Here is a 12,027-nt window from a genome sequence, read left to right as displayed (position 1 = left end):
GAAGTTTGAAGTGGGTCATGCCTCAGACAACAGGCCCCCACACCCCCCTCCCAGCCGCCTGGTGGGATTATGACATCACTTGTCCAAGTCTAGACGTTATGTCCTCAGACACTAAAGCACACCATTATTGACCCATCTGTGTCTGCGAAAGCCAGGTTTACAAGCCTGTCTAACGAAACACAATGTTTCAATCTGCCCCTTTTTTTACAAGTTTACCTTGGGAGGATGTGAAATGAAATAAAGGCTGAGGTCTCTCTGAGCACAGTGTTGAATTGTGGGCCAACACCCTGAGAGCTGCTGATGATGCTTCCCTGGGAATTCTGTCTGAAAGGAGAGAAGTACTGGGGAGAAGAGTACTGGGGTGAACAAGATTTATTTTCGGTTCCTTGGACAGGATATTCCTTGAATCTTCTTCATCGGGCAACTCATTTTGTAGTCATTGTTGTGTTTGTTGGTAATTTTGCAACATTTTGGTACACACAGAACGGTACACAAAGGATGGCACATACAGGACGGCACATACGGGATGGCACGTACGGGACGGTACGTACGGGATGACACACAGCTGCCCGCCATATGGACAGATACATACTGGCTCATTGTGTATTTTGTAAGATGTGTCATAGCCTGCATCTCTTACATTGGCAGCAAGACTTTGCCACAGTAACATATAATTCAAATTGCAACAGGGTGTCATAACTTGGTATAGAATTAGATAAAATGAATTCAGTACTTCCAAATTAAATATGAATGCAGCAATTGTCATGAGGTAGAAAGGCCATTGGGGTTTATAAGGCAGGAATGCAAATGTCCACTGTCTAGACACTATGATGTCCTCTGATTGGCTGATTCAATAATCAGTATTATTCCATCTCCATTCATGATTTTTTTTTTATTAACTATAAAAATATGAGCAAGATCAGTTGTGGCATGTCATCATGACAACACGGTATCGGGAAGAAAGGACTACCTGACGTCACCGTGCCCAAAACTCCTCCTGTACAGAACTGTCGGGGATCCCAGGTCCACATATCCACACACATACGCATACACACACAAACACACATATTACAGTACGGCACCAGCAGCTGTAACGCTGCAGAACACCCCAAACTATCACTCCAAACACTCCATTGCAAGTTCACACTGGGCCCGTCTCCACAATGGAACATTTGCCGAATAATTGCCGTTCCTCAGCACCACATACATATACCTTATGACAACTGCTTAAACCTAAAGTTAAAGTCAAGGGCCCAACGGCGGTGTGGATCTCATTGTGGCTACCTCAGGGATCGAACCACTGACCTTGTGGGTCCCAGTCATGTACCTTAACCATTACACTACAGGCCGCTACAGGCAGCCCCTAAAACAGATGGAGAATTATTAAACAAAGCTATCTTTGCATAACCAAGCTGGTCATAAAACTAGTCTAGCTGGGTATGAGCTGGTCAACCAGCTAGTGCTGATAGCTTGTCTGAGCTCAGACATCTACGCTCCAGGAGCAGGTCAGACCTTCCACCTTTACTGTGTGCAGTAACTGTCCAAACCCATGTACTCTCTCTGGATATGTCCTACAGGAGCTCTGTATTGTGTTTCGGTTGTCATATGCATCTTGGAGAGACCTCTGTCCCGCATCTCAAATCACCACCTGAAGTGTTTTGGACGGTCGGATTTGAATCTGTTCTTAATGCGTCATCGGTGCACTTACACCTGCAGTTTAATGTGGAAAATCTCTAACCGGATATTATCTAGATATTCAAGACACATGAAATTACCTTTACCTTACAGTTCACTGATCTTCTTCAGATGGGGAAAAAAGGAGGCAAAGGAATATCATTACCCATTAATATATTTCCATATATTAGGCAGAATTTCCAATGCAGGTACAGTGACAAACTTTATCGTCACAGCTTTAAAACATCACTGCAAACACGCAGCATAGGAGGGACAGATTCACTCAGAACAATTCAATTGACCACATTAACTGATATTTTTATATTGATACTGGGCTGACTGCCCGGGGTACTGTTGAGCTAACTCAGTTATCATTAGCATGGACAGCTATGAGATGGAAAAGATAATGCAATCTGCCATCTCACCCCTTTTCACAGTAATGGTAATGGAGTTCACTATTACAGTACACTGACAATGGGCATCTTGCCTGGCCTTTGTATTTAGAGTAGAGGCCATATCCTAGAGAAATACACTCTGAGAGTCAGGGGCAATACACTAATAGACACTGTGTGACTCTTGTGAACTGAAAATGATGTGTAAGCACACACACACGTACAGACAAATGTACACTCATTAAGCACTTTATTCGGTATTTATTACTTATTATGCATTGTGTGTTCAGAGATGCTCTTCTGCATACCACTGTTGTAATTTTGGTTATTTGCATTACTGTCACCTTTCCTGTCAGCTTTGACCAGTCTCACGCTTCTCCACTGACCTCTCTTTTTTTGCCGACAGAGCTGCTGATCACTGATGTTTTTTGCTGTTTGCACAATTTTCTGCAAACTAGACTGTTGTGCGTGAAAATCCCAGAAGATCAGCAGTTTCTGAGATATTCAAACCACCCTGTCTGGCACCAACAATCATTCCACGGTCAAAGTCACTTAGATCACATTTCTTCCCCATTCTGACATTTGGCCTGAAAAACAGCTAAACCTCTTGACCATGTCTGCATGTTTTTCTGCATTCAACTGCTGCCACATGTCTGGCAGATTAAATATTTGAATTTACAAGCTGGTGTACAGGTCTACATAATAAAGTGCTCAGTGACTGTATGTGCATGTGTTTTTATAATCATTTAATATGCATCAACATGACATACACATCAATGTCATGCTTTTGGATGGCCAGTTTGGGCAATAATACTCACTTCAGTAACCGGCTTCAATGAAATAGAGTAAATGGAACATTGTCAGAAAATCACAATGTAGCAACAGTCTTTTTTTTCTTTTTTTTACAGCAGGAAGGACTTGTATTCTACAGTGCTACACAAAGTTATGCCTCATGGAACTGAAGATCAAGCAAATTCAGCTTGGATATTTATTAGTTTATTGTGACATACCTGCACTGCCCGAGATGTTATTGAAACCCAGGGCTTTGTCATTTAAAACATCTGTTTCTCATCTTGTCTGGCTGCAGAAGGAGAAGTTTGAAAAAGAGTGGCCAAGCACAAGACAGTTTGGAAAATTCAGAGAGCCACACCTGCCAAGTCCAGAGACAACGAGAGTGAGACCAGAGGAATATGGACTTACTGCCTGACCTATAAATAGATCAAAATGATCAAAAACAGCAAAAAAAAAAAAAAAAAAAAAAAAATCAAGAGTTCTACTTGAAATCATATTCCTATCCTCACCCTTATATAACTAGAAGCTGTAGTTTGAGAATATGCCAAAACCCTGTCACTGGTAATGATATGTAAAATCCACACGGACATGGGGAGAATATGCAGAATGCACACAGAAAGGCCCAGGCCAGGACTCAAACCAAGGACCTATGAGTGCTACCCACTGCAACACCGTGCTGCCCGTATGTTTAAACATTGGGCAGTCCGTAGGTATTTGGACAGTTACACAATTTTTGTTGTTTTGGGTCTGTACTCCAGCACATTGGATTTGTCAAATGAAGTTAAAGTACAGACTGTCAGCTTTAATTTGCGAGTATTTGCATCCATATTAGGTGAACCATGTAGGAATTATATTTTTAAAATGTTACATTGTCAGTTCATTTTACTGAATGTTTGCCTTAATCTTTATCAGAGATTTCCACTTTAGACTTGTATTTGCTCACAATTCATTAATATTTTTTCTCATGTTATTTTTATTTTGTAACATTGTATTGCTTCCCCTGCGTTCTGTGAATAATGCCCGACAAGGGCAAGTCTTCAGAAAAATAAATATCTTTCATAATTTATACTGCCACCTGCTGGCATGACGGAGGTCTTTAGATATGAGTCAGCAAACAAGAGGACGAATTGTTGACCAGGGGCACCTCTGCTGTAGTCAGCTGCTGCAGAATTAAGTCCTCTCATAACAGGAATTATGCTGCATGGCAAATTAGGAATGTATATCCTAGAAATGATACATGTAGGTGTGTGTGTATTTTTTTTCTATAAAAATGCCTTCTGAGACACAGTGATATGCAATCGATAGTCAATGCAACAAATAAACATGATTGCCCTGCTTAAACACCTGCGGAAAATGTCCCTGCATTTTAGTATAGAGTAGCCTTATCCTGTTGAAAACACCTATAGGATATAAGCGGTTTGGTAGTGTGATTAAAATAGACCAGAATATTTTCGTGGATTTATGTGGTAGGCCCTTTTTCTTTGAATAATCTAAATCGTAATTCCTGATTTCTTAGCACTGATTCAAAACCGGCGGAACATATGATTAGTAAATGTTTTCCATAGCAGATAGTGTTATTTAGCGTGTTGAATGGGTCGATTATGATGTTCTGGAGTTGTGGTTACTGTGTACAGTGGTGGGAGATCTTTGTGAGTTGTCTTCATGTGACCCAAAATTCCTGGCGGTGCCTCAATTAATTTCTTTATTTTTTAAATTTGGGAAAGTAGGTGACAAGTTGCACAGGATTACGTCTCTGCCCTTTGCGCGAATCATCGACAAGTTTAAACAGGGATTTCCCTGTGGGAGGGCCTCTGGTGTAAAACAGTATTAAGTCAACGTAATTAATTTAATTGGCTCTTAAACTCACCTAAATAATGTACACCAATCATTGTTCAACATGTTGACTATTCGGAGAAAAATGAGTCGACGCCATCGCAACATGGCAACGGCTTTCCCATTGGCCAATTCGTAAATGTGTCATATTTCATCCAATAATCTTGCTCTGTGTCTGAATAGAAACCCTCGTGCATAGTTTTGACGTTAACTAAACTAGTAGTAGCCGGAAACATGTCAGCGATGGATATTTTGGTGTTGAAGCTTGTGTCCTTGTGGAGGAAAACACACATTCGCCAGAATTTTGCGTGGTTATTTTTCGTAATTTCAGTGGTGGGATCCATTGTGAAGGAGCTGCAGTTAATTCCGGAGACCTATTTCAGTAACAGCAGGAATGTTCTGAACGTGTAAGTAGCTGGCGTGCTAAGTTAGCCAGCTAATTTAGCTATTTCAGGATTTGCGAATATTAAATTAAATATTGGTCTATCGCAGCATTTCTCCCGGTGGTGAACGTTCTAACTAAAATGTACCTACTTAGTTAGTTCAAACACTCAGCCGGTCAGCTAAACCTGTGTGACTGTGGCGTTTTACTAATAGTGCCCTTTGCCGATTTGCAGAAAAGACATAACCTCGATAACATTATTTCACTGAACGTACGTATCTTGCAAGTTAACGTAATTTACAGCAAGGATTCAGGAATTAATGCCACGTTGTTGTGGCTACGAATCCCCCTCCCAGCAGTCAACACCCACTAAACACTAACTAGCTAGCTATGTTGCAAGGTAGTATCAGTTTTATTAAGGTACATCACACGAAGTACGTTTTAATAGTGATGTCATTATATTATGAATCTGTATATAAGATATGTTACAAAATGCGAATATTATTTTAATACATGTTCATAATGTTGTTGTCAAGAAACTGAACGTAGTAAGGTTCATGTAATCTAAAAGTATAAAAAAAGTAATTGTTAAAGTATGTAAATACAAAACAAATAAAATATTCAATTTCCATTTATCCAGCAGTAGCCCAGTTTGGGAACCCTAGGTTTTAACTAGTCAGCTAGTCTATGAGTACGTACATGACTATGGCTAGTGACCGTGTGTGCGTGTGTGTGTGTGCGTGCGCGTGTGTGTATGCACGTGGCCTACTTGTGTGCATGTGTGCGTGTCTCCTCAGGTATTTTGTGAAAGTGTCCTGGGGGTGGACCCTCCTCCTCCTCTTCCCGTTCATCACCCTCTCCAACGCGGGCGACAGAGGCCTGCCGTTCGTGCTGCGGCGTCTGAGCTCGCTGGCGGTCGCCACCGGGGTGTGGTACGCCTGCACGCACTCCTTCTTCTACATCGAGGACGCCACGGGCGGCTGCTACGAGTCCAGAGCCCTGCAGGGCCTGCGCCCCGAGTTCACCTGCAAGGCCGACTGCAGGAGGGCCGGCCTCACCTGGCACGGCTTCGACATCTCCGGCCACTCCTTCATCCTGGCCTACTCCGCCCTGGTGATCGTAGAAGAAATGGCCCCCATGGTCCAGCTGAAGGACTCCGGCCGGGGGGGTCCGGCCTACATGGGCCTGGCCCTCGACCTGCTCTACCTCGCCCTCAACGGCATCCTGGTTATGTGGATATGGATGTTTGCCTGCACCGCCATCTACTTCCACACCATATCTCACAAACTTTTGGGGACCTCCTGCGCCATCCTGGGGTGGTACCTCACGTACCAGGTGTGGTACCCCAAACCCCTCTCCCCAGGCCTCCCCCCGCTTCAGACACCGCAGAAGAGACAAGCTTAGACTGGGTATGCACTGCTTAGACCAAGTAGGTTATTACCTGCGGGACACACCCAACCATACTCTACATCGCTGGTGGCAGAATCTACTACTGCTACCTACACTACACTGCAAAAACATGGGGCTCATTCCAGTCACTTATTTTTCACCTCTTTTTTTCCCCCATTTCCTTGCTCCTGACAGAGGTCCGCCATCTTTAAGGACCTTCCAACCAGTTAAATGTTCCTTCTAGGAGCTAGAAGTAGAAGTTAGGACTATGGAGACATGAGTGCATCCTTTACAGAAGTATTTTGTAATATTAAGTATTCCGCATATTTCTGTGACCTGTGGATCAGCCTCTCCCCATCTGCCACTCATTTGCCTCGTCTGTAACTGACAGGGCTTCAGTCTGACGTTTGAAGGAGCCAAGGGCGTTCCATTTGCCTGATTCACATTTTATACATTTCCCCGTCATCACTTTTTTTCCGCTCGCCTCTCCCAATGGGTGGAGCTAGGAGGAGTACGTAAAGGAAGGCAAATAAAAAAAGAGGGGAAAAGTAAGCAATTGGAATGAGCCCTCTGACTGTGTCTTGCTGTATAGGGTCCAGCCCCCCTCCCCCCACTTCCTTCATTCTCTCAAAGGTCATTTAACGCCAAGGGGATTGGTTTCCAGTCCCAATGTCCAGGGTGGCAGCAGCCGTCAGCTGCTTTACTTAAAATGACTTTGGGGGTAATCTGAGATTAGTGCTATGCGTGGTATATACTATGGTGGGTAACGGTCACATTGATTTTAAAAGAAAAATTGTAATTCTTGCCTTGGACACAGGACATTTTGTCTGGCAGTATATCCTTGTATTGTAAGAGGGTCGCCATAAAAGCAACTTGTAGATATTTAATGCTTGGTAACATTTATGTATATGGAAAATTACACTGGAATGAATTAATAGGAAAGCACTAAATGAAATTTAAAAACCTGTTCCTGGCAATCTACCATCCTGTACGTCAGTGCTACTCAACTCCACGTCCTGCTGGCCACAGTGTCTGCAGGAATTTTCTTCACAGTATAGTAACAGATGAATTGGTTTGTTGTTCAGAAATCAGTACATTGACATTCTGAAAAATTAATTGACCTAATCCTTGTTTGGCAGCTTCTGCAATGTTTCACACTGAAAGTACGCCTGTACTTTTAGTATACTGCACTGGCACAAAAATGAGTGCTTCACCAGGCTGTCAGTCTCTATTTGAAATGGACATTTACATTAAAGTGAGGGTGATATAATACGCGGGAGGCATTTATGATCAAGTTTAATTAATTTATGAATAAAACATTTAGGCAAGAGTAATTGTTTTTCATACACCTATTCTGTAATTTGTGGCAGAATCAATGTAAGCAACTGGCCTATTTATTTCATTTTTGAATGTTGACGTATAGACGCATGGTACAGTTTAAGCCATTGTTGCCAAGCTGGTGTTTCTCAAAACAAAGTCTCATGTATAATATTAACTGAAGTAAACCTGTTTGCAGTGCATCCTATTAAACTGGTAATGGCTGGTGGAATGTTTGAAGTCAGGCCCCTTATTTTATGGTCCACGATGGGATGGCCATTTTTACCAAATTATCATCCTACCATCTGCAGGTCACAGCAGAATTCAGGAGATCCAAAAGGCCACACAATGTGTTTCCGGTCTTTAGATATCCAGTTTTGGTGAGCCTGTGCCCACTGTAGCCTCATCTTCCTGTTCTTAGCTGACAGGAGTGGTCTTCTGTTGCTGTAGCCCATCAACTTCAAGGTTCAACGTATTGTGCATGCAGAGATGCCCTTCTGTACATCACAGTTATAAACATCTGTTATTTGAGCATATATTGAAACCATGACCTCATGAGACTACATACACTATATTGCCAAAAGTATTCACTCAGCTATCCAAATCATTGAATTCAGGTGTTCCAATCACTTCCATGGCCACAGGTGTATAAAATCAAGCACCTAGGCATGCAGACTACTTCTACAAACATTCGTGAAAGAATGGGTCGCTCTCAGGAGCTCAGTGAATTCCAGCGCGGTACCGTGATAGGATGCCACCTGTGCAATAAGTCCAGTCTTGAAATTGCCTCACTACTAAATATTCCACAATCAACTGTTAGTGGTACTATAACAAAGTGGAAGCAATTGGGAAAGACAGCAACTCATCCACGAAGTGGTAGGCCACGTAAAATCACAGAGCGGGGTCAGCGGATGCTGAGGCGCATAGTGCGCAGAGGTTGCCAACTTTCTGCAGAGTCAATAGCTACAGACCTCCAAACTTCATGTGATCTTCAGATTAGCTCAAGAACAGTGCGTAGAGAGCTTCATGGAATGGGTTTCCATGGCCGAGCAGCTGCATCCAAGCCTTACATCACCAAGCGCAATGCAAAGCGTCGGATGCAGTGGTGTAAAGCACGCCGCCACTGGACTCGAGAGCAGTGGAGACGTGTTCTCTGGAGGGACAAATCACGCTTCTCCGTCTGGCGCTCTGATGGACGAGTCTGGGTTTGGCGGTTGCCAGGAGAACGGTACTTGTCTGACTACATTGTGCCAAGTGTAAAGTTTGGTGGAGGGGGGATTATGGTGTGGGGTTGTTTTTCGGGAGTTCGGGTCGGCCCCTTAGTTCCAGTGAAAGGAACTCTTAATGCTTCAGCATACCAAGACATTTTGGACAATTTCATGCCCCCAACTTTGTGAGAACAGTTTGGAGATGGCCCCTTCCTGTTCCAACATGACTGCGCACCAGTGCACGAAGCAAGGGCCATAAAGACATGGATGAGCGAGTTTGGTGTGGAAGAACTTGACTGGCCTGCACAGAGTCCTGACCTCAGCCCGATAGAACACCTTTGGGATGAATTAGAGCGGAGACTGCGAGCCAGGCCTTCTCGTCCAACATCAGTGTCTGACCTCACAAATGCACTTCTGGTAGAATGGTCAAAAATTCCCATAAACACACTCCTAAACCTTGTGGAAAGCCTTCCTAGAAGGCTGCAAAGGGTGGGCCGACATCATATTAAATCCTATGGTTTAAGAATGGGATGTCACTCACGTTCATATGCGTGTGAAGGCAGACGAGCGAATACTTTTGGCAATATAGTGTATGAATATGGGTCAATGACTCTGGGTAACAATTTCAGTTAGGTTGGATAACACACATTTTTTTGTAGTAAAAATGCATAATTTCAATTGATTGAGTTGAGAACACAACAATATTTGGAAATTCATCTGTTATCCAATATGACATTTGTGCCTGATGTCTTCAAGTGATTCTAAATGAAAATAAATTACATTTGCTGAAATAAAATTTGAGGTAAAAAACTGCATTTACTTGAATCCCTTAGTTGTCACTAACCCATGGACATGACTTAGGGACTTACCTGCATTTACTTAAAGAATGGCAGTCCAAACAACTGCAGAAAACAAAGCTTGCACAGAAACTTCAGTTTAACATTTTTCATTTTTATTTTATCATTATTGATGGCAACTGAACAAATTAAGGCTTATGAACAAACATCATAAAAGCACCATAAATAAATGCATATTTATAAATATAAAAATAAAAAATACAAATTAAAAAAATACTATTGTAAAGTATAGTAGCCACGTAGAACAACTAGGATTTCATTTTCCAAGAAGTGGTTGATTTCTTGCTTGTGAGATTTGTCTAAGCCTTGAAATACAGGCCTGGTGAGAGCTCGGTAAAGGGGTTTAGGTTTTGGTTTGAGTGAAACGGTGTAGCCTACTCGTGGTTTAGACCGTGTGCATTGTCTGGAGTACATAGGACACAGTGGCTTCTTGTGAAACAAGTGGACCTCAGCGCCTCTCTGGTTCGTTGTAATGCACATTGATGCTAATGTTGCCGCAACAATCCTGGGATCCCCCCTCTACTAGAAAATAATATCTATAACATAAGCAACACAGACAAAAAAAACACTTAGACATGAATATTTGTACATTGTGCGCCTGTGATCCTTTCCCTACCTTCCTGGGCTCAAAAGTATGCCGCATTTTAAGCTCCAGTGAAGATTAGCCTGAGCCACCGCTTACCAACATCATACAGACAGCGGTCTGTTTTTATACCAACATCATATGGACAGCGGTCTATTTTTATACCAACATCATACAGACAGCGGTCTGTTTTTATAACAACATTCTCATATGGACAGAAGTCTGTTTTTATACCAACATCATACGGACAGCGGTCTGTTTTTATACCAACATCATACGGACAGCGGTCTGTTTTTATACCAACATCATACGGACAGTGGTCTGTTTTTATACCAACATCATTCGGAAAGCGGTCTGTTTTTATACCAACATTTTCACATGGACAGAAGTCTGTTTTTACAAACAAGCATCATGTATAACAAGGATGTGTAAGTCCAAAGTTGTCGTAAAGGGTAGTTAGTTACTCGGGCAACAGTTTTGGATACGTGTCAGACTCATACATGAGCAGTACTGTATATTTGCATAAACACTGCATACGCATGTCAATATACAGTCCCTTCAAAAAGTATTGGAACAGCCAGGCCAAGTCCTTTGTCTTTGCAATAAACTGAATACATTTTGGGTTGAGATAAAAAGATACGAGACAACACCTAGATGTGTTAAACTACTAGGAACATAACACCTTTGGTATCATAACACTTAATATTTGGTAGCATATCCCTTACTTGCAATAACTGCATCAAGCCTGCGACCCATGGTTGTTGTTTGTTTCAGGGTTTTTTCCCCTTCATTCTCCTGTTCAGGAGGTAAAATGCATGCTCAATTGGGTTAAGGTCTGGTGATTGACTTGGCCGGTCTAAAACCTTCCACTTTTTCTCCCTAATGATGTCCTTTGTTGTGTTGGCAGTGTGTTTTAGGTCATTGTCTTGCTGCATAATGAAGTTCCTCACAATTAGTTTGGACGCATTCCTCTGTAAGTTGGCAGAAGTCTACAATTTATTGTATATTGAATTCATCCTGCTACTACCATCATGAGTTTATAAATAAAGTTTATAAATGATTAATAAAGATTGAAGCAGCCATGCAAGCCCAAGCCATGACCCTTTCTCCACCGTGCTTCACAGATGAGCTTGTATGTTTTTGATCATGAGCAGATCCCTTCTTTCTCCACACTTTGGGTTTGCCATCACTTTGGTAAAGGTTAATCTTGGTCTCATCAGTCCATAAAACTTTGTTCCAGAACTTTTGTGGCTCATCTCTGTACTTCTTTGCAAACTGTAATCTCACCTTCTGATGAGTGGTTTGCATGTTGTGGTATAGCCTCTATATTGCTGTTCTCTAAGTCTTCTTCAGACGGTTAATTGAGATACCTTCACCCCTGCCCTGATGTTTTGGGCTTGTTCTTCACTGCTCTCACAATGTATCTGCCATCAATTGCTGTTGTTTTCCTTGGTCGACCTGTTTGTTGTCTGTTGCTCAGTACAGCAGCAGTTTCTTTCTTTTTCAGGACATTCCAAGTTGTTTTACAAGCTATCCTAAATGCTTGTGCAATAGATTTCCCATTTTTCTACGCTTCAAAATGGCTTGCTTTTCTCCCAAA

At 42.2% G+C, this 12,027-nt stretch overlaps 1 protein-coding gene across 1 annotated transcript; it reads left to right on the top strand.

The window, feature by feature from the left end:
* Positions 1 to 4,901: 4,901 nt before the first annotated feature.
* On the top strand, positions 4,902 to 11,514 carry fitm2 (fat storage inducing transmembrane protein 2). The gene is made up of 2 exons (XM_061258390.1): positions 4,902 to 5,098; positions 5,871 to 11,514. The coding sequence occupies exons 1-2, from the start codon at positions 4,926 to 4,928 to the stop codon at positions 6,475 to 6,477; spliced, it is 780 nt and encodes a 259-aa protein (XP_061114374.1). The 5' UTR covers positions 4,902 to 4,925; the 3' UTR covers positions 6,478 to 11,514.
* The last annotated feature ends 513 nt before the right edge of the window (positions 11,515 to 12,027 follow it).

The sequence above is a fragment of the Conger conger genome, chromosome 10, assembly GCF_963514075.1.
Source record: "Conger conger chromosome 10, fConCon1.1, whole genome shotgun sequence".
Taxonomy (NCBI): Eukaryota; Metazoa; Chordata; class Actinopteri; order Anguilliformes; family Congridae; genus Conger; species Conger conger.
The sequence above is the reverse complement of the archived record's forward strand: the minus strand, read 5'-3'. Positions and strand labels throughout refer to the sequence as shown.

Excerpts from the sequence above, each read along its gene's own strand:
- fitm2 (XM_061258390.1), top strand. The coding sequence starts at position 4,926 with ATGTCAGCGATGGATATTTTGGTGTTGAAGCTTGTGTCCTTGTGGAGG. Across the intron at positions 5,099-5,870 it reads AGCAGGAATGTTCTGAACGT|GTATTTTGTGAAAGTGTCCT; the intron begins GTAAGTAGCTGG and ends GTGTCTCCTCAG.